The following is a 27,052-nucleotide window of genomic DNA, read 5'->3' as shown; positions in this document are numbered from 1 at the left end:
AAATAAAATCTTCATTATCAAAATAATATTAAATAATAATATAATATAATTTATAAACAACTATTATTTAATAAAGTTTAATTGCCAAGGGTTCATCTAATTTTTTGATTTTTAATGTTTTATGAATTTTATTTATCATGTATATATCTAATGAAGATTATATATGTAGAAGATAAGTACCTTAATATGTACGTAAATTTTAATGAAATTTATACAACATTATAAAAATTTATGAATAAAAACTTGATATAAAATAACATTTTTATTTTTACTAAAAAAAAGGTTTTTGATAATAAATTTATTTTATTTCGAAAAAGTAGCAATAATCGTAAAAGGGTATTGATAGGCTTGCTAAAGTAACTAATTTTAGCTGTCAAATACTTTTGTATTTTGAAGTAAATTAGTATAAATTTGTTTTTACTTTTATTTCGAAAAAGTAGCAATAATCGTAAAAGGGTATTGATAGGCATGCTAAAGTAACTAATTTTAGCTGTCAAATACTTTTGTATTTTGAAGTAAATTAGTATAAATTTGTTTTTACTTTTATTTCGAAAAAGTAGCAATAATCGTAAAAGGGTATTGATAGGCTTGCTAAAGTAACTAATTTTAGCTGTCAAATACTTTTGTATTTTGAAGTAAATTAGTATAAATTTGATATTATTTTAACTCCCTTTGAAAACCTCAATTTTCCATACAGAGGGAACGGGAATAGCATCCAATATTCCCTGAGAATGGTTGCGCATTCTCAGTTCCCTCTATATTTCGAACGAAGCTCTCATCGGTCTTTTTTTTAATACTAAACGTTTTTTTCCCTGTCACTTTTAGCTAAAATTTGGGTTTGCCCAATCATTTAAATTTTTATGAAAAATATTCATGAATATCATACCAATACATTTACTAAAAGATAATAAAATTGAGTTGACCTCTGAAATTTCTGACGTGTATCGCAAAAGTGAGTAAAACAACAGCCAATAAGGCAAAATTCCAAGTTAAAAATAAAATTGGGAGATGCACGCTAGATGCATACCATCACTACACATTCGATTTGAATCATTTTAGAATATAAGATGATCGTGTTGACAAATCCTTCGTATTCGAATATTATATACCAAGAAAACTTTATACTTACTGTAGTGTGATCTGACCTTAAAACTAATGTACCTTAAATAGATATATTAACTGAGGAAATCCAAATTTATTTACAGAAATTTATTAAACAGTCATTCTTGCTGTGCATTCCCGTAGTAAAACTTAAAGATCCACACATTACATGTTGCTCGTTTGCTCTATGATCTAGATTGAGAATAAATTTCACTAAATATAGTAGATTTCTAGAGTTAAACTATGGATATTTTATCTTACTTTGAGAGGCTCTTTGTTAACAAATTTCGCAAGATTTTTATTCTTCAAGGATTTTTGGAGGGCTCAAATATTTGTCACTTTTTGTTCCAAAATCTTCAATAAAATCATGGAATTTACTCCTTCAATCTTTACAGAAACCAATGCCGAAACTGTTCAACGCATTACAGAAGCAGTTATGGAACTTCAGGAGAATCCTGATTTTGCGTTAATTCTCTTTAATTCTTTACAAGACAAAAATAATCACGTCGAAATCATCATGACTAACTTAATTGCACAAATACGTATTGCAGTCAAAACACATTGGAATTCCGAGTTTTGGAGTCCAGAAACAAAACATGAAATCATTTTGCAATTAATTCAGAATTTGTTTGTAGTTCCATATAAGCATCGAAATGTCTTAGTCGATTTATTCAGAGTTATACCAACAATGGATGAAAATGACCAATGGTGGGTTGATATGATCTATTCTACCACAGAACAACACAATTCACTTGAAGAAATGTGTTCTATTGCTGAAATTGCAAATATTTGGCTCGAAGTTATTCGTGATAAACCATTAGATGAATTCGGAAACACTTATATTACAAAATTCCTTGAAAAATTTGTAGTAACTTTCCAAGAAAGTGCCGTTCAAGACTTAAACAAATGGAATTCTTTGAACTTCTCAATACAATATGTTAAATTCCTCTCAAAATTAGTGAGAATTTCAGAAATTCCATTGCAAAACAACATAATAGACAGTATAGTGCAAACACTTACACCTTTACTTCAAAATGACAACAACTATACTGAAATTGTTAACATGAAAATCGCACTTTCAAAATTTTATTACAAATTAATTGTAGAATTCAGTACAAACACCAAAAATGCTTCAGATATCAAGAAGTCGTTTGCAGAGCACTTCAAACAAGAGCTAGCTCCAATAATTATCAATACAATTAAACAAATTTGTGTAATTCCTCAGCCATTCTCAGTTTCCCACCCACTATCATTGATATTACACAGCATAATCTTCTACAAACTTGACGATGACTTCTTATCTGAAGGATTATTCCCAATTTTGATCAGATTTGCCACAATTCCTGAGACAGACTACTTCGAAACGATCAACAATCCATCGTACTACATCGGCCAATACATGAAATTCGGTCCTTACCCTGCTACGTTCAATTCCAGGTTTATTTCAGGTACAATCATCAGAGATTTGGTTGAAAAACATGATATCAGCTATGAGGTCATCCTTCCACACATAACTCCCACTGAAGAAGACACACAGGACGTAATAGAAGCAAAATTATATTTAATAACCGCTTTAGTCAAAGCATTATTAGTAAAACAAGAGTCGGAATATGCTATTAAGAAGAAGAAAGCCCGTGCACGCAAGATAAAAATGCCTCCTTTCCATAATTATCTCCCAATTCCAACAGAAGTTGTTAATTTGGTCGAACAAATAATCGTCAGTGATTCCCCAACGTTCTTATTAATTTCTGCTCTCAATTTGTACTCAAAATTGGCCCCACTCGATGATTACCACAGAGGAGCTGAAATTGGACTGCAAGCAATAGTATCTGAGACCGATGAGCCGACAATTATAGTCTATGCAGCTAAGATATTCGCTGCATGTGTAAAGAAACTGCCTGTAAACGATATAGACATGAATTCAATTTTATCTCCAATCATGGAAGTGACAAAGATCATCAGGATGAAAGCATTGAGTGGTGTTATCACTACTTTAGCCCAAAAGAACCCAGAAGCCATGAATACATGCGCTGCAGCCGTAATTGAAGCTTTCATTGACTTAATTAACACAGAACTCAGCTCGGAATCGATTGAACCAGAGAATATATCGAAGATCGAAGACTCCCTATCATCAATCTTCGATATTTTAGAGCCAAACAGGAAGAATCAAGAATTATTAGAGAATTTGTATACATTTGTCTTCACTAACCTTACAAATGTATTACAATCATTAACAAACAACTTCGATCTACCTAAATTATTCCTTGTTTTCGCTCTTTTCTCGATGAATTTCAAATCTCATCCTGTAGAGTTTTATGAATCCTTCATGTTGATATATTCCATTTTTGAAGAAGAAGGAGACCTATTCCAATCCGTTGTCACATGTTCCATGGAGAGTTTTGTTTGGTATTTATACCCTTTAGTTGTTGATTTAAGTTCAGAAAATTACCAAAATGAAGAATTCAAAGAATCCGTGTTAAACATTGTCAATTTCGCACGTGAAGTGATAAGAAACAATCCAGAGGAATGTACTGATGAATCCCTTCCTTATTCATTGTTCTTGATGACTTGTGTTTCTCAAGTTTATGGTTTAGATTCGAATTCTTTGGTTTTCGCTCAAGAACAAATCCATAAAATAATGGAATACAGTTCTTTGAGAGGCTACAATATAAAGGAACATGATATTGTTGGCTCAATTAGATTGTTCCAATCAAATGCTTTGATTGACATTACAACTATTCAATTTTTGAGAGAAGACACTGAATTAATTGACTTCCTTCTCAAAAAATTGAATTACACTTTCTTTACAACATATGTTGACATGAAGTCATGTTTTATGTTTTTGTTGTGTTTGTGCAGGATAGGAATACAAGAAGCATTTCCAATTGCTATTTCAAATATTCCTAAATTGCTTGAATTGAAAGAAAGAGATGAATCAGAAGAAAAAGAGGAAAACGAAGAAAACAGTGAAGGAGAAGATGTAGAGATTGATGTAAATGAAGAGGAAGATGGGGATAAAAGTGATTCTGAACAAGAAAATCTTGATGATGAGTCTGTTTTCAGAATTATTTGTCCTTATCATTTGCCTTTCGACTCTCAGAATGAATTTGAATTTTTGAAGTCTGTTTGGAATGAAAATCAGCAACTTTCTGGAACTCTCGATGAAGAACTTAATCAAATTCTTTCTCAATACATTCACTAAAATATAGATTTTTTTATAATTTTATAGAGTAAATAAAAAATATAATTATAATTAATAAAGTTGGCTAAAATACATCTTATTTTCCTAGATAAAGTCTCCTTATCGTTTTTCTGCCTCAATATTGAGTGAACCCCTATCAAAAATTTGAATAAGAGACCTTACGAAGGAAAATGGGTTTACATCTTATTTTTTGACATTTTTGCCAAAGGTACAGACACTTTTTTCTGACCAGATTTAAGCCATATACTCAAGAGCATAGATTGCATATATACCATATATACTAAATATGTCGTATGAACCAACATTCCATCACTATGCATATATTTCCTTTCACATGGTGCAGATGTCAATAAAAATATAGTGATAATATAGAGTTACCACATGAAATGCAGTAATATTTTGAATTTAAACATCTTTTAAAAAGTGTCTTTTTTACTTTACATAAAAGTTACCGTGATAAGAATCTAATTTCAATAATTATAGTATCCAACCTTGTCTGATATTTGAATTTTGATCACTCATCTACTAAAAAATGAAATCGCATATCATAACGCTTATAATCATTTAAGTTAAACAAATTGAATATTTGATTTTAACAAAAATTATTCTTTTATAGATAAGAGATAACTTCTTACATTGCGTGCGGCAACTATAATGGCAGTTTCCTCACCAATTGTTTTTGCGTCTTTGTTAGCACCAATAGATATAAGATATTTAACGATTTCAAGATGATCTTTAGCTGAAGCACAAATAAGTGGAGTGTATTCATGATTATCTGTTGCTTCTTTATCAGCACCAGCAGATATAAGAAATTTAACAACTTCAAGTTGGCCATTAAATGATGCCCAAATGAGAGCTGTCCATCCATTACAATCTTTTGCTTCTTTATTGTAATCAGAAGAGATAAGGTGTTTAACAACTTCAAGTTTACCATTTTTTGCTGCATGCATAAGTGAAGTAGATCCAAGATTATCCTTTGCCTCTTTATCAGCGCCAGAAGAGATGAGATATTTAACAACTTCAAGATGACCATTTTTTGATGCATAAATTAGCGGAGTATATCCTTTATCTTCTTTTGCTTCTTTATCAGCACCTGCAGAGATAAGATACTTCACTACTTCAAGTTTGCCATTTCTTGATGCAGAAATCAAAGGAGTATATCCTTCATTAAACTTTGCTTCTTTATTTGATCCTACAGAAATAAGATACTGAACAACTTCAAGATGTCCATTAGCTGATGCCCAAATGAGTGGAGTATATCCATAATTATTCTTAACTTCTTTATCACAACCGCGTTCTATAAGAGATTTAACAAGCTTGAGGTTTCCTTTCGAGCAGGCTTCATGAAGAACATTAGAACCAAACATTGGAGTTTTCTTTTTCCATAATCCTTCTTCACATGATTTTAATATCATCTGATGATTATCTGAAGCAGATAATTCATCGAGGAATCTATAAACACTTCCGAAATCATTTGAATTCTTAAGTTCTTCGATTCTTGCTAATATTTCTTTCGAATTATTATTATTTTCATTGATGGAATTTTGATTTTGAAATTCATTTAATTTTTCTTGAAGATTTTTGATTGTTTCTGTATATTAGTTTATTTCTGTTTCATTTTTCTTTAAAATGTCAATAACTCCATCAAATACATCGAATTTCATGTATTCTTTGGCTGAATTCAAAATCGAAATTGCATCTTCTATGCTTTTTACAGATACTTTTGCATTTCGTGTATATATAAATAATCTTTCTATATTAAGTGTTGAAGCAAATTGTCTGAGAAGATCAGCGTATTGATTTGGAGTAAAATTTGAATGTTCCATGATTCCTTTGATATCTTCTTCGTCAAATATATCAAAGAAACTTCCATTGTCAATATATTCATTGATATGTTCGGCAATATAATCATAATTAAGAGAAATAAATAAACTCATCCGTTTTAAGAATTTTCTCCGACCAAACGGTCTGTATCGACAACCATCAAATCAGATTTATCAAGATGTCAGTTTTTTTATTTATCATATATAAAAACTTTCAAACCAGGCATAGAATTAATGTTGTTGGTAAAAAAATTGAAAATGGAATAATTAAAATGTCACTTTTCTTATAATTTTTCCAAACAATAATTTTAAATGAGTAAAAACTATCGAACTTCAGAGATTCAAACTCTCTATCAACAATATAAAGACATTTTGATTGATGATCAAATGAAAGAGTCACAACTTTTCTTTCAAATCGAATCAGAAATCGGAAATGCACACACAGAATTGCTTTCAAAGTGTTTCAAGTATCGAATAGAGTATCAGGTATTCAATAACTTAAGAAACCAAAAAGGTCTTCAAATACCAGAACAGTTTAAATTCATTACAAATCAAAAGTTTTTAAATTTACAAGGTAAAAGTGCAGAAATTTCTAGAAAAATCCTAATATTCTACGAGAATCCTACAGAGTATGTCGATAATATTATGAATTTCCTTAAAGAAAATCCACAAAAAGTAGATAACTTCATTAATCAACTATTTCCATCTTTATATGCCTATTTTACAGATGAACGTGCAGTTGAATACGCATGCACCCTCGTCAACTCTATTTTGGACGTTTGCGACTTCGAAATCGGCTCGAAATTCATCAAATCATTATTTGACAGCTCATTCATGTTCCACAATGTTCTTTGGACTCATTTCCGTTATGAACTGATCGTACATTCCCATATGATCATGTCAAAAGACAAAACAAAAATTTATAATTTATTTTTCTCAGTTTTGAAGACAGTTTCAGCGATTGCATACTACCAATTTACATGTCTGAACCGATTAGTATCAATTTCACCTCATGAAGCCGTTGAATTTTTCTTGAAAAAAATTATTTTTCCATCTTTCGTCAACCACTACAGATACCTATCCTATCTTGTAGATACAGATACATTTCAGCATTGTTTCGATGTTCTTTTCGGCGAAAACTGCGCAGGAGAAGTAGATTCGTTTGCAGAAATTTTAGCACCGCAAAGATACTCCCAGTCCACTCCAAATAGACTAGATATCGGCATGGCGCGTTGCTACAACATTACAATGATCGCCAGAGACATGTACGACTTTTTGAAAATTATTCAATGCGAACAAACAACATTATCGTTTGTAGCGACCTCAGAAAAGGACAAGAACCTTGACAAATCACTTGTGAACCTTTCTATCCCGAAACAACCGAATATCCAAGAAATTCGGGATTTCGTCGGTTCCGATGAAGAAGAAAGGAAATTCGCGTTCCTACAGAATGAAGCTGAGAAAGAGGATGTTCCTGTGATCAATAAAATCGCGATTTACATTGAAGATAATCATTGCAGAGATCAGAGCGAACAATTTGTTGTTTTCGCTCTCAAAAAGCTGATTAATATTTCAATGAAGAGAAACAGACAGTTCAAACAGGTCATTTCCATGAAAAAAGTCTTAAATCAGATGAACGACTTTTTAAGTATCATTGATGAAGAGACCGATGGTCTGAACTATTCATTTGTTCAATCCTCGTATGGAGCATACTACGGAGCCCTCACAGAATGCGATCCGAAAAGTTTTGTGTCAAATGTGAAGTCACTTATGTCAAAATTCTCTGATTTCCCATGGATAAAGATGCCGATCATCATTGTGAAGCTAAATGCGGGATTTAAGAAGGATTTGCCCTCAATTAAGAATTTCATGGAAACAATTTACGATGTACAGGCCATTCCGATTGTTCCTGGTGATAACGAAGAAGTTCCTGAAGTCATGGTCCCTCACATTGACTATTGCAAGAAACTTTTGGAATTGGCGTTGAATTCTCCATTGGGATACAGAATTCTACTTCTTAATGAACTTATTACGAACATAATTGACGGATGCAACATGCTTAGAATGGTAAATATCGAAGCAAAAGAAAAGATTTTATTTAAACATTTTTTCACAAGTGAAAACCAAAGAATATTGATTGAAACAATCTTAACTGCAAAGCAGATCTATGAAGCACTCAAAGCAGCTAATATTTCATTAGAAAATACTATTTTTAAGAATATCTCAGATTATACTGTCTCCTGGGCTATTAATTTCTTCGATATCAGAGAAGATATCGTCATTGGAATGCAAAAAGTCTGTATTACACCACTTGGATCATAAAAAATTGTTAATTTTTATTTCTTTCTTTAATTGTTCAAGAATAAATATATTATTTATTATAACTTTTATATATCCGTTTAAATATTACTCAATTTAGCTCAATCAAATAAATTTCTGAAATTCTATATTTGATAAAATCTGATAAAGCATTTCCCTATATTTCAATGATCATATATTCCATTGTGCTTATAAATTGCTTTATTAACTCGTTTGGTAAATTTTATTGAAATCAAAATCAGCTTCTAATTAGAATCAATATGAGAAACAAGTAAGTTGTGGTGAGATCTGGTTTATGACAATATTGTGTCTTTCATATTTGTTGTTTATTAATATTCCTAAAATCATTTCCGCCTCATTATCAAAATTTGATAGAAATTAAAAGATTTACACGGAACATTTTTTGAATTTTTTGAATTAACGATAAAAAAATATTTTATAATTAGCTTAGATTTGGTTATATCAATTATCAAGAGAATTGTACCTCATGCACTCATAATTTTAATGGCATGGAAAATGACCCTCGGATTGGGAGCAATTTTCTTCCATAAACTCAAATTTTTCAACATTTTTAAATTCAAATTTGAACCAGAGCAAACTACGAACCAAAAAGATCAAAATGCTTGGAAAAACCTTGGTCTAACAGGATACCAACTCTTTAATATACCTTTCGTCGATGATTTTCTCTTCTTAATTTCCATCCCTGGAATTTACCTTGCTTTATATGCAATTTCATTCATCAAATGTCTTAACTTCTTGAAACCCGATATTTTGTTATTCTACTTGATAATTTTGTTACTTCTTTATCCAATCTTGAAATTAATGAAAGTGATGAAAGGATATTTATCACTTATCAAAATGATACACGTTATCATGTCGTTATCATTAATTTTGTTCATTTATTTAATCTATTTTCAAAAATTCAATTTATCCAACCGAGAATTCATTATTTTAGCCTTGATAATAGTTATAAAATCAATACTATTTTCCAATGGACCTATTATTGCCGGTAAAAACTACAATAAATTCAATTATCCTTCAGCAGAACTTTTGAATTTCAAAGAATTTCACGAAATACTACAATCCCTTTACTCTCAGAAAAGTGTTTGTTTAATTAAACTGTGGAATTACATCAATGTTTTCATTTTCGTATTATTCTTCTTTATTTCATCGAGAAGAGGATTCAAAGTTGCTATATACTTCCTTGTTATCTCATCCTCAATACAATGCGCTTTGAATTTCGTTGTTTCAAAGAAATTTATTCAATATCAATTAATTTACATTCTAGTTCCATTTCTACAAGCCCCTAAAGATGAAAAGTCAAAGGATATGAAGGATTACTTGCAATCTATCGGCCCTCTCGCTTTTGGAATTAATGTGCTCCCAATTTTGCATATTGTAGTTATTCTCCATATAATTGATTCTCTTATAACAGGTTCCAATGCTTCCTTCTTTGTAATTCTTCTTTTGAATGGAATTTACCTCCAATCTTCCCAGATTTTAGTTTCTTTATATTTATACCTTAAAAACCCTCAATGAATACAATAGCTATTAACAATAGTATCTTTATATGAATTTTGTTTGTTAATTTACTCAATAAAATTAAATTATTCTTTAATTAATCATTTTTCATGATAGTTTTATGGCTTGTAAGTATGTTATGGGATAGTTTAAGTATTATAATGAACAGTAATAAAATTAAATTTGAGATGATTTAATCAAAACAGCAATGTTTGATTTTGAGATAAGACAATGCATTATTTTTAATGTGATTAAAAGTATATCATATAGTTCGATTTGAATCATTCAATCAAATATCGACTTTAATTTATAAGCATATATAAGTAATGGATATATGATTATGGAGCAAAAACTGAATAGATATAAATAATATAGCTTTATTATGCAAATAAAAGAATCAGATTCAGAATTTCCATAAGTAAGACCAAACTACTCATTAGAAATCAAGCCGAGATCTTGGAAGCTTAGATTGATTAGGAGATGCAATTTTTCAATCGAATCCTTTGTATCTTCAAGCTTTATTGTATCTGATTTTCTTTGTTCTTGGAGATTTTGTATTTCTTTATTGAGGTTTCTGAACTCTTCAATAAATTCTGACATGTTGTTAGCATCACATGGGTTGTCAAAGTTTCGAATTTGGTATTCAACATCAGGTAATTTATCTTCATCAGGAATATTGAATTGGTTAACCATGTTTTCTATATTCTGTTGGAAGTTATCGTCCTTAGTTTCTTCCGTTTGTTTCTTTGCGTAATTGTATAATTCAGCGAGTTGTGAACAATAGTGAGAATATTGTTCATTAAGGACGCTGAGAATAGCAATATCGTTTTGTAGTGTATTGTATTCATTGATGGCTGCTTGGAATCGATTATTTAACTCATTAATATTTTGTTCGAGTTTAATCTGATAATACTTCTCATCCCATTGTTTTGCTGCTTCCTGCATATCTTCCTGTTGATTAATTTCGCTCTCAAGTTCAGCGATTAAAGAATCATCATTTGTTTCCTGTTTATTTTTCTGTTTTGTACTAAAACATCCTTCTCTTCTAGTATGTTTTTGAAATACCTGTGTTTGATTTTGATTTTTGGCTATTTGGGCCAAAGCTTTCCTACCACTCATAAAAAAAGATTTCGACTTATAAAAATTTAGTGAAAATTTTTCAATATTTCTGTTCATTCGACCATAAGCTATTGATGTATGAATAGAATCATGGATTAATTTTGGTTCGTCAGTTTACATTTTTTCTTAGGTTCAGAATCTCTCTCAAATTTGATGCAAAAAAGACTTGTTGACAACTCTTATGTATCAAATAGAATATTTCTATCCGTGGATCCTATTGTCTAAGTTTAGCAAGCTGAAAACTATGTGAACAAATCAAATTGAGAAAATTAAAAAGACAAATTCATATAAATCATAAATTTAATACAAACATATATATACAAACAATAAATTAACATTCAAATACTCTTAATATAAAAAAGTATAAATTTTTTTTTGGAATGAAAAAACATGTGAAGATCATACTACGTCTCATGCTATTCTGAGGAGCTGTAATATGATTGTTTCATATGTTGGATTGCACGTCTTCAACTCGGACAAAATTTCCTTAAATAATTGCGGTTTTGTATTTGCAATCTTTGTTAAAACTTCAGTTGCGTAGCTCTCTGTATCAAATGATATTCCAATCTTGGCGGAGTTCTTCGAATTACAAATTATTGACAGACATGCAAACAAAATTGCGGATTTGTCGAGTTGATCAGGGTCGTATGGGTTCTCTATAATGCTCAGAGCATTAAGAAGTGTTCGTTCTACGTCAACTTTGTACTCATCTTCGTCAGAATCGACATCTTCCTTCAAAGAATTCGATAAAACACCCCAGGCTTGGTTGACAACCAAATTGTCTACGTTATCGGTCACTTTTGACTGCGATAAAATTGAGATGATCGCATCAGCCAAGAAAATGGAATAATCCTCGTAGAATTCGCAATCTTTTTGGACATTTAACTCTTTAAATATCGAGATTACAAGATCGAAAAGAAGTTTCGATAATTCTACGTTCATTTTGATTTCGGCTCTATCGTAAATTGTCATCAATATCGGTAGTATCGCTGTTATGGCATGCTCATCGTGATATCTTTTCTGCAAAACGGAAGTAAAATATTGGAAATTCTCCAATAATTTGTCTTGTACGATTCTTCCGCTTGAAATCGTTTCAACTATGCAATCTCTTGCATATTCTAATGATGATTCGTCAAGATATTCCATGATTGAGCATAATTTTTCATAAAAAATATCATTCCCTGCTTTAGAAAGCTCAATTAGAGCTGAATATAAAGCAGATGATTCGGCTACATAGTCACAAAAGCGACTGCCATGGAAACATTTGAAATGGCCGAGGAAAACCTTTTCAATAAAATCAATAATTTCGGAATTCGTTGGATTATCGCGATATTGCTGGAGAATTGATGATCCTATCATTAATGCGGAATACATTAAGTGGCAAGTTTCGCTTTTCTGCGAAATTTTTGCAGAAATATTAAATAAATGCATTAATTGCTCTAAAGAGAACGAATTACCATACTGGGAGATAACATATCCACAAAATGCCTTCACAGAATCAGATTCCATTGAAAAAACGTTTTCTAAATTTTCAATATTTGGAATAAAAGGAAGTTGAACGGTATCATCACTAGAAAACAATGCATTCTTAATATGTATAAAGTTTTCAAGTGTTTTCTGTGCGAATTCTTCGTTTGTCAAAGTTATTTGAAGAATTTCCATAATTGACGTTATTTTTTCCTTTTCTTCCTCCAAATCAAGGTCATCATAGTTAGAATAGATGATCCAGAGGAAGTCTATCGCATCTAAACCCGTTTTTACCAAATCATTTTCATTAGATGACAAAAGACTGTAAATTATCTCAAAAGAAGCATCGATCAAGGACATGTCTATCTCGTAATCCCTCAAACAGATCTCTGTGTACGTGAAAAGGCCAAGTCCGCAGTTTTTCAATGGTTCTGTGTCGTTAAAAATGACTTGGGAAAGGAATTCGTGCATTTCTGATAGCAGTGGTTGGTCGCAGTTCTCGCAGACATCACAAAGCATTGAAAAGTACTTCTGTATCATTGGAAATGGAATTTGGGAATATAATTTAAGGAGATCATGGATTATTGACTTGTTTAGCATGCCATTACGGATAATATGCTTAATGGATTTTAAAGAATCATGGGAATATTCGTCCATTGATGACAATTCAATTAAATTCGTAAATAAGTTGTCAAATTTGGATTTTTTCATGGATGTAATGCAAGAAGACATATTCAGGACATATAATATAACCGTCAGGCTGTGGTATTTGCCTTTCGTGATCATATAATTAAATTTTGTCTGAATGTAGTCAATTAAATCGGATTCGATGTCGAAAAATGGTAGGAATGAGGATAAAAGAAGTATGCATGCTTCAATCTTTTGATTAAGATTAGAAATTTTTTGAATTGCTTCGATTATCGGAAAAATGCAAATTTCCTCGAAGTTTTGACGAGAAAACGTACGTATGTTGTGCATTATTTTCTTTGTGTAGTCTGTTTCAGAGTAATTTTCGACAAAATCTATTAATTTCCAAATATAATTTTGAACTTGGCATTCCTGCATCACTGGTAAGAAAAGTAAGAGCTTCGTTAGTATTCTGTAGGTTTCTTCTGTCGGAATGTCCATATCTAGTTCAGAAATAAGACTAGAAATTTGGGGAATTTCGACAATGTAAAGAGAGGGGTAAATCTTGCGGATTAAGTTAACAGAAATAAGCATGTTACTGTAATTTGATGGATTATATGGTTCTTCCTGGCATATTTCGCAAATGGAAAATTTAAATTGCTCAAACAAGTTTGTTTCGTTAGAAATCCATGCATATTCTGGGCGTGATAGATTAAGCATCTGAATGAAATGAAATTTTTGTAGATTCGATGCATTCTCGAAGTATTGATCGATCAATAATGAAATTTCAATTGCATTATTCGTGAAAAACTGCTGGTCGATGAAATCCATGAACGATTCGAGTAAGAGTAGCCTAGAAACTTGGTTCTGATAATCTGTTTCAAGAATGGCAGAATATATCATCGGATCTAATTGTTTTGTATTCAAATAGAGATTGTACAGACCTTCTACAACCATATTTATTTGCCTTTGATCTGTCAATATCTTCAGAATGTCAATGCAAATGGTCCAAAGAGAATTTGATTCATTTGTTAAGTAATTTGTGGATGATTTAAAGAAATAATATGTTAGAAAATGGCAATACCCGAACAATAGTTCTGAATTGGAGATCTTTTCTCTAACAATTTCAGTGATTAATTGGAAATTCTCCAAATCAACCAAATCAAGATGTTTTATTGTAAAAATGGCGCTTTCATCTACAGAAATAACTTTCCCGTTCTCAATCAAGCATTCGATTATATCGGATGTATCCATGCTTGACATCGAGAAGGAGCTTGAAAAAGTGACAATAATACTTAAATTTTATCGGCGCGCATTCCCGATAAACTGATGATTCTATCGGCGCGAAGCATGTTTATATAGTTAAAATACTAATTATATTAAAGAAAATATGGTTTTTCACTAGAAAATATCGCAATCTGTAATAATTTGTAAATGGATTTTGCTCATTTATGTGAATTGATAGAAGCTATTCATCACATTATATCACCATTTTTAGTTTGTAGCTTTATGTTATAGATACGAACACATTGGACAATAAATTAGATGAAACAAAGATATTGATTAAATATTTTATAGAGCTTTAAAGGTTCAATATCTGTTTCTCTTGTTTTAAAATGAATCTGTGCATTAGATGCTTTCATTTTTTATTATTGAATGGATATTATCGATATTTATAATGCTCTGAATTCACAGGACGAAACAGAAAGAACACAATCACGTGCTTTATACGATAACATTATATCGGATGTAAACAATTTTGCCCAAATTCTTGATCTTTTCAATGCTCAAAACGAAAAACGAGAAAATGCGAAGATTTTTCAAAACATAATGATAGATTTCATTAACTCTATAACTGATCTAGATAAATATGTGGAAATTACTAATATTTTATTTAGTTTTATTCAAGATTCAGATCCAAATGCAAGTATCTTATTGCTCAAAGTTATTAAATACATTCTATTAAAGTATGATTCTCTTTCAATGGTAGAAATTCTTTATAATTACACGGAAACTTTGATTTCAGAAAGTAATTCACATGACCATATTCATCTTGGTCTGAAACTGATGAACTTGTGTTTTTCATTACAAAAATCTAACTCCATTTTTAACAAACATATCGAATTACAAAGATTCTATAATTTAACATCTACGATTATTGAAAGTCATGATGAAGTTTTAACAATATTGATATTCAAAATCTTAAGAAAAAACATTGATTTTACTATTAATGACTTCGTAAAAGATCCTTCACCAATGAATTTAGTTTTTGAGATAATTAATGCGAAACTTAATGATGATTGCAGTGATTCTCTGTTTGTTCAAGTATCATTATTCATAATACGACTAGTTGAACTACAAAATAGAACAGATAAAAGCATAGAAATTGCAGCAACTGGATTTTACTCAAAACTTATTAGTTCTCTCAAGAAAATCATTCCTGATTTGCTGATAATGAATTCTGATGTCATTGATCAACACGAAATTTGGTATTTTTTTGGCGAATTTTTGTCAAAAAAAAATTTTTCAATTGATGAAAAAAATCGGGATCAATTCTTAGAATCAATAATAAGGCATATACATATATATGAAATATATGAAGGAGAGAGTGATTTCGAGCAATGCTATCGCCAGAATTTTGATTTAAATTATAAATCAACAAATTTAATTCCAAAAAAGATATTTCTCACTTTGGCTGATCACTCACCACTGATTTATATCAAATATCTTGTAGATCATCCATCTGTTCAATCAATTTATCTTGCCAGGAGTTGCATTTCAGAATTGAAATTTAAATTTGATATATTTGAGCCGTTTCAAGAATTACTATTCAAAGAAGATAATCCTACTTACATTGCATCATCAATACTATTAGTTTCTGATCTGAGACACTTAAAATCAAAGAAATTTGATACAATTGAAATAATTAAGCATTATATTACAAATGATGATCCTGTAATAATATATGCTTGCTTAGAACTCCTTAATGAGTATTTATCTGATGGGAATTCTTTTGAAGACGTCTCTGATTTGATTTTTAATTTAATTGATTCAGAAAAATTGAATTACTCGATTTGTTATACTATCCTCTCAAAAATGGCTGAAAGAAATATCTTGTCTAATCCAGAAAATGCTTTTTTAAGAATTCTCGATTATTTCGACTATAATTCACCAAATTGTGAGTATATTATAGATTGCATTGCAGATTTCTTAAGGATATATAAGCTATTTGATTCATTCTTTGAGCAAAATCTTGATTTTGAACCTGAGTATAATAATTATTTTGATTCTTTATCAAATATATTCAAAATATGCCTTGAAAATGGTAAAATAGATGAAATAATTGAGTGCTACTCTGATCTTAAGGAAATAATTCTATTTTCTGCAAATATTATTTTTGAAAATGAGAATATCATCAATAACTCGCAAAAATTAATACAAATTGCATTAGATTTATTGGAAGAAAAGGTAAGTTTTATTGCTTCTGTGTTCATTTCACGTTGTTTCGGAAAAAGAATTGCAGTTCCTGAAGATTTAGAAGATTTTTCGATTGTCATCTCAGAATATGATGGGAGTGATGCAAAATATTGTTCTGTAATGGTTTATACAATGGCCGGACTTTCATCGTATATGATTACAGAAGATATGCAAAACGAAGTTATAGAATTTGCTAATTCCAATATAATTATAGCAGATAATTTTATTGGTACATTAATTTCGTATGTTTCAAATCTTGGTTACGAAACAAATTGTATTCAGATGGAAAAGATTGAAGATCCATTTTCTAGAGATGAGGAATCTGATTTTATTCGTTCTTGTATGTTTTGTTTATTATAAATGAGTTATCTATTTTGATAATATCTTATGAAAATTTTATTGTTGTTATCTCTAACCATACTTTATTATGAGCATCAAATATCTATATCAATCATTTTATCATAGTATAAATCTGCAAAACTTGATTTGATTTCAAATGATTTTCAATTGCTCTTCGAATCATCAGTTTGATTTTAAAGAGGAGATATACTATGAATAAGCAATCATGAGCCTTGCATTTTATATGAATAGCGAAATAAAATGAGCTAAATATTGAATGAAAAGATATAGCCAACTATAGAATTTTAATATTGAAACTTCCAAACATCTGTACAGTTAAAGTTAACTTGGGAAATGTATCTTTAATTGATAAAATCAATATCATGCCAATTCAACAAAAAAAAATTTAATGAATGATTTCTATTTTGAAGGCAAAAACATCAGACCTACGATCAGATGGAGTTATTTATTCGATTAACCTCAAAACTATGAATTAATAAACCGGCAGAATTCAGAAATTCTATCGGGATAATTACGACATAAATAATTTAAACCTAATTATGAGAATAACCTCTGTAGATGGTTTTTTCCGGATGCTCGATCATATTATGAAATTGATTTGTTAATTCAAAGGAATTTTAGCAATTATATAATTTATAAGCTTATACGATTTTGACTTAAGGGACAATCACTTATATGAATTTTCCTTTCAAAATCTGAACAATCATAGTTCTCAATTTTCTAATTGATTTCAATTCCTCAAATGATTATATTCTAGTACCATGTATTATGTTATAAATTTGATTTTAAATGAACGAAAGGTCGCATTTTGAATAGTTCAGAAATGTTTATTTGACAGAAAATTAAATTGCGTGAAAATGTTATACTATTTAATAAATATTCATTTTAATAAATTTACTGAAAACGATGAAATCTATGCAAAAATATTCTGAATGACTGATTTGGGTATGCGTTTCTACACAGACTTCGAACTATACAAAGAAAGCACAGGTGTTCCTCAATCTATTGACCTTCCTGATGCAACTGGTATATCAGCTTTACCGACATCCCATTTCGGTGCATACATGGAATCTTTCACACCAAGCTTTCAAGAATCTTCATATGAATCACTTGATTTCCATAAGGGTTCGTTTTCATTTACAGAGGTCGCTGAATCTTTAGATTCGGATGGCTCATTTCTTTACATCCAAGACTCCCCACCAGAACAATCGACAAACCGTAATACCGGCAGCTTAGATACACCACAAATTAGTCTCTTTTGGCAAAGATATAACGAATACCCTCAATATCTTAAAAAGCTCAAAAAGAGAAGTCGTCAAAAGGCCAAAAAGGCATTGAAATCATCCTAGATTTTTCTTGTTTGTAAATATAGATTCGATAATATGAATTTTTTTTTTCTTCTCTGTAATATATTATTTAACATAGGACTAACCATGACGTTCGCTGCTGAAATAGAATGAGAAATCATAGTAAATTGATAAATTATGACTATTAATCCTTTTTTTTATCAATGTTGAAATATAAGCTAAATGAGTTTGATATTAAATTTTGCTTTAATAGAAAATATTTAATTCAAATTAAAAAATTATCGGAGATATCCATATTCGAATGTAATTGGAATAAATCATTCTGTCACAATGTACTTATAGTTCAATCTAATGTTTAGTGAACACGTTTATCATTCTATTCATACTCATTCAAATTCAAAAATATCTCAAATTATCATATTGATTCAAGGTATTGATCTTAATAAATGAAAAATGAGAATATTATCAAAAGAAAGAGTTTATTTTAACAGAAATGTCGAACTTAGAATCCACCACGAAGATGGAGAACGAGATGGAGTGTTGCGTCCTTCTGGATAGAGTAATCCTCGAGTCTGTTCCCGTCTTCAAGTTGCTTGCCAGCGAAGATCAAACGCTGCTGATCATGAGGAATACCTTCTCTGTCTTGGATCTTGGCCTTGACGTCTTCGATCTTGTCTGCTGATTCGACGTCGAGTGTGATGTGCTTGCCTGTGAGTGTCTTTACGAAGAGCTGCATAAAGAAAAATGAAATGAGCTTTTAAGTAGGCAAAGTATTTTCCAAATTTTCCGCATTTTCTTGATTTTAGAAAAAATTTAGTGAGAAAAAAAAGTCACTTTTCAAAACTAAAAAATTGATCAAAAATTTTTACTTCTCAATATTTAGGATATAAACTAACAGTATGATTCTAAATAATTTTTAAAAGGAAATGATTTTTTTCTCTCTAAATTTTTCTAAAATCAAGAAAATGCGGAAAATTTGGAAAATACTTTGCCTACTTAAAAGCTCATTTCATTTTTCTTTATGCAGCTCTTCGTAAAGACACTCACAGGCAAGCACATCACACTCGACGTCGAATCAGCAGACAAGATCGAAGACGTCAAGGCCAAGATCCAAGACAGAGAAGGTATTCCTCATGATCAGCAGCGTTTGATCTTCGCTGGCAAGCAACTTGAAGACGGGAACAGACTCGAGGATTACTCTATCCAGAAGGACGCAACACTCCATCTCGTTCTCCATCTTCGTGGTGGATTCTAAGTTCGACATTTCTGTTAAAATAAACTCTTTCTTTTGATAATATTCTCATTTTTCATTTATTAAGATCAATACCTTGAATCAATATGATAATTTGAGATATTTTTGAACACGAATGAATTTGAATTTAACCCTAATTTATCTCAATATTTGTCTATGAAAAACTGAATTATTAGGCATGATATAATTGAAAATCACAAATACATTGCCTTAACTCAGATGTTTACATTACTCTAGTGCGATCACACCGAGAAAATTGCATATGAAGATATTAATTGAACTTTGCCTCTTTTTTAATTAATTTTTTCCGACATCTGAAATTTTCATATTCATTCTATCAATTTATATAGCTCAAGTCATATTTATAATATTGAGAAGTTTGCTTGTGAGTGCATGTAAATATGTATTTGTTCATTGACCGTGTTCAACTTTACTGCGATCAAGAATTTCGAAGAATTTTATGTTTATTGGAGAAAAGTAGTGATAATGTATTTAAATTAGTAATGCTTTGCATATTTCTAGTTTCTGCGCGTCCGCATTTTTTTGACACGAAAATGTAAAAATGTAAAATAAAAATTGAAAGACATTGAAAATATAGGGTGTCCAAAGGTGTGTTTAGCACAAACCTGAATACTGCGAATAGAAATAAACAAGTTACATATATATAAAGTTTATTTAAATATAATCACCATTGGATTCAATCACGCGTTCGCAGCGATCGATCCAGGCTTCAAAGACACGCTTTAAATCATCATGAGAAAATTGCTCAATTGCTCTCTTACAAAATTTTCAAGATCATCTGGACTCGCGAATTCGCGTCCTTCAGCTCTCTTTTTTAGCGCGCCGAATAAATAAAAGTCAGAGGGTGCAATATCAGGTGAATAAATTGGGTTTGGAACAACTTTGACATTGTTTTCCACCAAGTAATTCATTACCTTATGACTTTTGTGAACTCTTGAATTATCAAAATGAATTGCAAACTTTGTTTTTTGTTGTTTGGATTTCTCAAACTCATCAGAATTGATAATTTGAGTAAGAACATTGTCAATTAGATACTGAGCATTCATCGTATTAGGTTTTTGAAGAATATCAATTGCGATGATGCCATTCACGCCCCAAAAAACCGACAACATCATCATTGGTGTGTCAATTTTTTTCTTCGGGAATGTTTGCGGATTTTCATCCTTCGGGATCCACATGATTTTGGCTTCTGTTGCATATTGAAACCAAGACTCGTCCCCTGTTACTAAAAAGCGAAACTTCTTGGATTGATACGCACCCAATATAGAGAGGAGCTCTTTCGAAGATTGGACTCTAGATTTTTTTTGAACTGAATTAAGGTTGTGCGGAACCCAACGTGTATACGCTAGTTTGTAGTTCAAATAATTGTGCAGATAATAACTGACTGTTGTACGTGGTATCTTTGTCATCTCCTCTATCCTTCTGAGTGATGCTCTTGGGTCTTCATCTAGCGCTTGAAGAATTGCTTTGATTTTTCTTTGATCCGGCGATTTTTTGTCAATTTTTATGATGGGCGCCTTTTTGTTCATGAAGTGATACATCCTAACATGATACGTTACAGTGGAATAGCTAGGAGCATCCATACCGAAGCATTTTACCAATGTCTCGTAGATTTTTTTACAGTCTTTGCATTTTTTTGCAAGAGCGAGGATGTTTTCTTTATGATTCATTAAAAAAATGAAAAAAATCCCGCCAAAATTTCCCGCGAAACCGCCTCTTGTCTCAAAATTCATTTTATATCCCGGCATGGCGCCAAAATACAACATACTCATCATATACATATATTCATATTTTTTATTATATATTTATAATCAGCATATATCTCCTTTAATAGTCTCATATAGAGCGCTGTGCTAAACGCACCTTTGGACACCCTATATTGAAAATTCGGTAGGAAAATGACGGAAGAGAGAGAAATGCATTACATTCATATGTAGATATATATCATCGAGTTTTGGGCGTTCGGGTCATTTTCACAGAAAAAGATTTGAGTTCATAAGAAGCCTGAAGGTTCTCAATATAATAAAAAGACAGTGTTGTGATAAAGCAGTATGTATGATTATGAGAAGAAGCTTTTATCGATTTCTCCACTTCTCACAATTTTGATTCTGTTGATATAAATATTGAAAGGATTATTAAAAAAAAATTAACTTCATTTTTCATCAAAGAAAGACAAATACATGAACTTTATCTCATCAAATGGAGTAATTGTACACTTCCACGTCAGAGTGTCTACAACATTCGGTCAAGAAGTCTTCGTTTCAGGCAACATCCCTGAATTAGGAAACTGGGACTCAGAAAAGTCGATAAAGATGCACTTCGAGCAGAACTTAGACTACTGGACAGTCGATGTTGAACTACAAAAGTCGAAAGATCCAAGAATCGTCGAGTACAAATATATCATTTCTAATGGCGACAACAAACAGTGGGAACCAGAGCAGAACCACAAGCTTGTCTTAGGAGAGATCAACGAAAACTGCATCATCAACATCGAAGACCACTTCCACTGGAGAGACAACGTCCTTGACGCATTCAGCCGCGCAACATTTGTCGGTGCAATCAACTCAAGAGAAAGTCCAGTCAAGAGCGAACCAATCACTGTCAAGCAGACAGGAGACGCAATACAAACATATTTCGCGACAAACTGCCCATATGTAAGACCAAATCAGGTTCTCAGAATCGTCGGAAACGTTCCAGAGCTCGGAAACTGGGATCCAAAGAATTCATTAGTTCTTGCAGATGGATGCTTCCCTGCTTGGGCAGGAAACAAAGTTTTTGCAAAATCTTCATTCCCATTCGAGTATAAGTACGTCATTGAGAACAAAGATAATAGCACATTCATCTGGGAAGAGTGTGAGAACAGAGTTTGCCCAGTCCCAGTTTTGTCAGACGGAAAGGTTATCAACTATATCCAAGACTGGTTCGTCAGTCCAAACAAAGACTTGTTTAAGGGAATGGGAATATACGTTCCTCTCTTCTCTCTTAGAACAAACGATTCTCAGGGCATAGGATCTTACACAGACCTCAAGAAATGTGTCGATGCTTGCAACAAGATGGGTGCTTCTCTCATACAGTTACTTCCAATCAATGATACAACAGAGAAAGGAGAATGGTGTGACTCTTACCCATACCGCCAGGTATCTTGCTTCGCTCTTCATCCTGTTTACATCGACCTACTCGCTATCACAGACAAGATCCCAGCAGCAATGAAGAAGGAAATTGTCGAAGCCAAAGAGAGATTCGAGAAGTTCGAGCAAGTTGAGTATCCAGAAGTATTCGCATTCAAGATGAAGTATCTCAAGGAAATTTTCAAGCTTGAGAAGGATAATTTCGTCAAAGATGGCCTTGAACAGTTCCTCAAGAAGAATGGATCATGGCTCAAACCATACGCCCTCTTCTGCCTCCTCAGAGATGAGTACAAGACAACAGAGTTCCGCAAGTGGCCAAAGTATTCAACAATCACACCAGCCGAGCTCGAACAAGTCTGCGAGCAGAAAAAGAATGATTTGCTCGAAATCTACTGGATTCAGTACGTCGCAGACAAGCAGTTCAAAGAGTCATACGACTATGCAACAAAGAACCATGTTGCACTCAAGGGTGACCTCCCAATCGGTGTCAACATCAATTCAGTCGAGTGCTGGGCATTTCCACAGCTCTTCAGACTCCACATGTGCGCTGGTGCTCCTCCTGATGACTTCTCATCTGATGGACAGAACTGGGGATTCCCAACATACGACTGGGAAGCGATGGAGAAAGATGGATTCTCATGGTGGCGCTCAAGGCTCACAAGAATGGCAGAACTCTACCATCAGCTCAGAGTTGACCACATCCTCGGATTCTTCAGAATTTGGGAGGTCCCACGCGAAACATGCGTAAGAGGTCTCCTCGGACACTTCTTCCCATCAGTCCCATTCTCGCGCGATGAACTCAACGGAATGGGCTTCTGGGATATCGAAAGACTCACAAAGCCATACGTCAGATGGCACATCCTCTGTGAGAAATTCCACGAAGATGCAGAATTCGTTTCTCACAAGTATTTCAACAACAAAGGTTGGGATGCAAAAGATGACTACTACGAATTCAAGCCAGAGTTCGATAACGAGAAGAATGTTGCCCAAGCTCTCGACAATGACAAGACACTCTCTGAAGAGAAGCGTGAACACTATAGATGCTGCCTCTTCCAGCTCATCGGAAATGTCATCCTCATTGAAGACCCAGAGAGGAAAGGATTCTTCCACATGAGAACAGAAGTCCTCAAGGATCACGTCGAACCAACGAAAGAAGGTCCTGTTGTCTATGTCTCATCATCATGGAACGAACTCGACGAAGGCCTCAAGCAGCGTGTCAAGGAAGAAGCTCATAAGTTCTTCTACGAGAGGATGACAGATCTCTGGGTCCAGAAGGCTCAGCCAAAGCTCAACGTCCTCAAGAATGCTACAAAGATGCTCATCTGCGGCGAAGATCTCGGACAGATCACAGCTGGAATCATAAGAGCTATCGATGAATCTGCAATTCTCTCACTCCACGTCCAGAGAATGTCTAAGATACCAGAGGAAGATTTCGATGACTTCCACAAGTTCGGATATCTGTCCGTTGCTTGCCCATCAACACACGATACATCTTCACTCCGCGGATGGTGGGAGGAGACAAAGGCAACAAGAGAGAACTTCTGGTACAACGTCCTCCTCAGGCATGATGCATGCCCAGAGACACTATCTTGCGAAGTTCAGGAAGATATACTCAAGCAGAACATCTGGTCTAACTCAATGTGGGCAATATTCCTCCTCCAGGATATCACTTCAATATTCCCAGAGTTGAGACTCCAGTCAGCTGACGCTGAAAGAATCAACATACCTGCTGATCCAAATCACAAGTGGCGTTATCGCTACCCATACAAGCTCGAAGATCTTATCGCAAACGATAAGCTCAACAATCACGTAATGCAGCTTGTCCGTGATTCTCACAGAATATAATTATTATAATGCTCATTTTTAAGTAAAAATGATCTCTTTTTATTTATTTATTTATTTTGAAAAGATATTACAAACATTTTTTATTACATGAATAGAGATATGAAAGGATATAGATATGAGGATGAAATTTCGGGATGTTGGATATATTTGCATGAAATCATTAAACCACAATCATCTTGGAATGCAATCGAAGGAATCTTACCTTGCTCAATGATGATCTTCTGAGCATTTGATGGAGCTGAGAAAGAACCGCACTTGCGAAGAAGACTGCAGCCATCAAAAGCTTGGTCGCCGATAGTTTTGATGCTGGATGATGAGAAGAAGACGAGATTGAGGTTTTTGCAGTCTTTGAATGCTTGGTAGTCAATAGTCTGGATATTGTTGCCGTTGAAGAAAACTCTGATAAGTGATGGACTGCCCATGAAAGCACATTGACCAATCGTTCTCATCGTCATAGGAACAATGAAGTTCTTGACTCCACTGTAAGGAAGGAAGACAATGAGATTGGTTTGATCGTAGTCTGTGAGTGCGCCGTTCTCAAAACGATATCTTTGATCTGATGGAGGCAATATGATTTCTGTGAGACTGAAGCATTCGTAGAAACAGCCACCATCAACTCTAGATAGGGTGCATTCGCCACTCATGTAGACAGTGGAAAGAGAAGTGCAGGTCTGGAATGCAAAACTTTGGATGCTTGTAAGAGTACTAGGAATTGTGAATCCTTGGAGAGATGTGCAGCCATCAAATGCATATGGACCGATCACTGAAACTCCAATCTTCAGAGTGAGTTTTTCAAGAGATACACAGTACTGACAGAGCTGCTGAGGAATAGAGGAGCTAATTGTGAGTTCACTGATTGATGAGCCCATGAAGCACTTGATGTCAACTGTGCAGCCACTGTTTGCAAGATTCGCTGAACTTAGACCACTATAGTAGAATGCATATGCACCAATAGAAATCAGGTTGGTCATGCCTGAGATGCCAATATCTCCAATGAGTGGGCAGTTCGCGAAAGCATACTCACCAATAATCTCAATAGATGAAGGGAGTGTGATGTGTTCAAGATTTTGGTTGTTATTAAAACAGTAGTTAGGAATGGATTTTATTTTGTTCCCTTTGAATGTAACATTCTTCAGAGATCCACAACCTTCGAATGCATTTTTCCCGATTGATATTAATCCAGGTGGGAAAATAATGGATCTAATAGTAGAAGATTGAAAGGCCTGATTTCCAATAGAGATGTTGATTTCAGCATCTTCGCTCTGGAAAGTAACATCTCGAAGCTTTTTGTTATTAAATGTGAGAGCACCAATACTTTTGCAGTCACTTATAATCGAAATATCATTGTCAGTATTTGAGCCTGTGTATAAAATCAATGTTTCTTTATTGTCTTTGTACATAAGGAAGTTTTCTGAATAAAAATATGGACTCAAAGAAGTGATTTTAATTTCACCAGTATTGCTGAATGCTCCATCACCAAGCTCTGTCAATGTTTTAGGAAGCGTTATTGATTTAAGTGAAACGCATCCAGAGAAAGCTTCAGCACCTATTGATGTCAAATTTGATGAAATGTTGACGCTTTTCAGAGAAGAACAATAGGAAAACATATTCGAAGTAATTTTTGTCATATTTTCATTTAATGTTACTGAAACTAACTTATCACAATATCCAAATATCCAGGATCCAATTGATGTTATTTGATCCGGAAAAACAAATTCAGTTATTTTAGTACCAGCAAAGCACCAATTTTTAAGTGTTGTTACATTTGATGTTAAAACAATTTTATTTGCTTTCGTATTTCGCAAAGCAGAATATCCAATTGTTTTAATAAATGATGGAACATTGTATGTTCCTTCGAAGGCTGAGCTCACATATAAAAGTGTTGAGAAATCTGATCCAGAAAAAATAGAAGTTCCGTCTGTTTTGAAATATGGGTTTCTCTCATCAACAGTAATACTAATAATTGGACAACCTATGAGAACTGATCCATCTAGCACCCTCAATTTCGAAGGAATTGTAAAATATTTTAAATGTGCAGATTGAAACGCATCTGAACCAATACTAGTTAGATTTGAATTTTTAACTATTGAAACCTCTTCAACTCCGGACCAAGGAAACACACTTGAATCAATGCTATCCCAACCAGGTATGGTTTCAAGAGAGTCAGGAAAATCAATTCTTTTGAGAGATGTAGTACGAACGAAACAACCTTTTCCAAGAGCTGTGATGCAAGGTGGCATTATTATTGATTGTAACTTTTGACAATAATAAAATGCTCTATCGCTTAATTTTAATAATTTTGTGCATTCGCTCATATCTACTGTAACTAAGGCTGAATCTTGGAAACATCCATAACAAAGTGATGTCAAAAGACTCCCTTTGCCAAATATAATAGATGTAATTGTATTTCTGCATAAGTAGAATGGACTTAATTCAATTCTTTCTCCGCCTTGAATTGTAGTACACTCAGGGAGAATTGTATA

General features: G+C 32.7%; 11 protein-coding genes and 1 pseudogene across 12 annotated transcripts, besides 2 other annotated features; 6 read left to right on the top strand and 6 right to left on the bottom strand.

The window, feature by feature from the left end:
* Nucleotides 1–843: part of a mobile genetic element that runs on past the window's edge.
* Nucleotides 844–927: 84 nt separating this feature from the next.
* Nucleotides 928–4,589, top strand: TVAGG3_0993570 (armadillo (ARM) repeat-containing protein family; the record flags this gene model as incomplete). The annotated part of the gene is made up of 1 exon (XM_001276961.1): nucleotides 1,469–4,303. The coding sequence occupies one exon, from the start codon at nucleotides 1,469–1,471 to the stop codon at nucleotides 4,301–4,303; it is 2,835 nt and encodes a 944-aa protein (XP_001276962.1).
* Nucleotides 4,590–4,853: 264 nt separating this feature from the next.
* Nucleotides 4,854–6,232, bottom strand: TVAGG3_0993560 (ankyrin repeat protein family; the record flags this gene model as incomplete). The annotated part of the gene is made up of 1 exon (XM_001276960.1): nucleotides 4,906–5,718. One exon carries the CDS (start codon nucleotides 5,716–5,718, stop codon nucleotides 4,906–4,908), a length of 813 nt encoding a protein of 270 aa, XP_001276961.1.
* Nucleotides 6,233–6,432: 200 nt separating this feature from the next.
* On the top strand, nucleotides 6,433–8,515 carry TVAGG3_0993550 (uncharacterized protein; the record flags this gene model as incomplete). The annotated part of the gene is made up of 1 exon (XM_001276959.2): nucleotides 6,439–8,448. One exon carries the CDS (start codon nucleotides 6,439–6,441, stop codon nucleotides 8,446–8,448), a length of 2,010 nt encoding a protein of 669 aa, XP_001276960.1.
* Nucleotides 8,516–10,325: 1,810 nt separating this feature from the next.
* On the bottom strand, nucleotides 10,326–11,099 carry TVAGG3_0993540 (uncharacterized protein; the record flags this gene model as incomplete). Its single annotated transcript, XM_001276958.1, has 1 exon — nucleotides 10,396–11,085. The coding sequence occupies one exon, from the start codon at nucleotides 11,083–11,085 to the stop codon at nucleotides 10,396–10,398; it is 690 nt and encodes a 229-aa protein (XP_001276959.1).
* A 308-nt stretch (nucleotides 11,100–11,407) lies between these two features.
* On the bottom strand, nucleotides 11,408–14,444 carry TVAGG3_0993530 (uncharacterized protein; the record flags this gene model as incomplete). The annotated part of the gene is made up of 1 exon (XM_001276957.1): nucleotides 11,497–14,136. The coding sequence occupies one exon, from the start codon at nucleotides 14,134–14,136 to the stop codon at nucleotides 11,497–11,499; it is 2,640 nt and encodes an 879-aa protein (XP_001276958.1).
* An 846-nt stretch (nucleotides 14,445–15,290) lies between these two features.
* Nucleotides 15,291–17,018, top strand: TVAGG3_0993520 (uncharacterized protein; the record flags this gene model as incomplete). Its single annotated transcript, XM_001276956.1, has 1 exon — nucleotides 16,276–17,016. The coding sequence occupies one exon, from the start codon at nucleotides 16,276–16,278 to the stop codon at nucleotides 17,014–17,016; it is 741 nt and encodes a 246-aa protein (XP_001276957.1).
* Nucleotides 17,019–17,867: 849 nt separating this feature from the next.
* Nucleotides 17,868–18,537, top strand: TVAGG3_0993510 (uncharacterized protein; the record flags this gene model as incomplete). Its single annotated transcript, XM_001276955.1, has 1 exon — nucleotides 17,949–18,365. One exon carries the CDS (start codon nucleotides 17,949–17,951, stop codon nucleotides 18,363–18,365), a length of 417 nt encoding a protein of 138 aa, XP_001276956.1.
* A 263-nt stretch (nucleotides 18,538–18,800) lies between these two features.
* TVAGG3_0993500 (cellular macromolecule catabolic process) lies at nucleotides 18,801–19,119 on the bottom strand (the record flags this gene model as incomplete). Its single annotated transcript, XM_001276954.1, has 1 exon — nucleotides 18,826–19,059. One exon carries the CDS (start codon nucleotides 19,057–19,059, stop codon nucleotides 18,826–18,828), a length of 234 nt encoding a protein of 77 aa, XP_001276955.1.
* Nucleotides 19,120–19,216: 97 nt separating this feature from the next.
* Nucleotides 19,217–19,603, top strand: TVAGG3_0993490 (cellular macromolecule catabolic process; the record flags this gene model as incomplete). The annotated part of the gene is made up of 1 exon (XM_001276953.1): nucleotides 19,345–19,578. The coding sequence occupies one exon, from the start codon at nucleotides 19,345–19,347 to the stop codon at nucleotides 19,576–19,578; it is 234 nt and encodes a 77-aa protein (XP_001276954.1).
* Nucleotides 19,604–20,170: 567 nt separating this feature from the next.
* Nucleotides 20,171–21,473: a mobile genetic element.
* TVAGG3_0993480 lies at nucleotides 20,251–21,377 on the bottom strand (annotated as a pseudogene). The gene has a single exon. A coding segment is annotated over exon 1 (1,127 nt).
* Nucleotides 21,474–21,776: 303 nt separating the features above from the next.
* TVAGG3_0993460 (heteropolysaccharide binding) lies at nucleotides 21,777–24,569 on the top strand (the record flags this gene model as incomplete). The annotated part of the gene is made up of 1 exon (XM_001276952.2): nucleotides 21,777–24,569. The coding sequence occupies one exon, from the start codon at nucleotides 21,777–21,779 to the stop codon at nucleotides 24,567–24,569; it is 2,793 nt and encodes a 930-aa protein (XP_001276953.2).
* An 83-nt stretch (nucleotides 24,570–24,652) lies between these two features.
* TVAGG3_0993450 (uncharacterized protein) lies at nucleotides 24,653–26,884 on the bottom strand (the record flags this gene model as incomplete). Its single annotated transcript, XM_001276951.1, has 1 exon — nucleotides 24,653–26,884. The coding sequence occupies one exon, from the start codon at nucleotides 26,882–26,884 to the stop codon at nucleotides 24,653–24,655; it is 2,232 nt and encodes a 743-aa protein (XP_001276952.1).
* Between the last annotated feature and the right edge of the window lie 168 nt (nucleotides 26,885–27,052).

This window comes from Trichomonas vaginalis, chromosome I (assembly GCF_026262505.1).
Source record: "Trichomonas vaginalis G3 chromosome I, whole genome shotgun sequence".
NCBI lineage: Eukaryota > Parabasalia > Trichomonadida > Trichomonadidae > Trichomonas > Trichomonas vaginalis.
The sequence above is the reverse complement of the archived record's forward strand: the minus strand, read 5'-3'. Positions and strand labels throughout refer to the sequence as shown.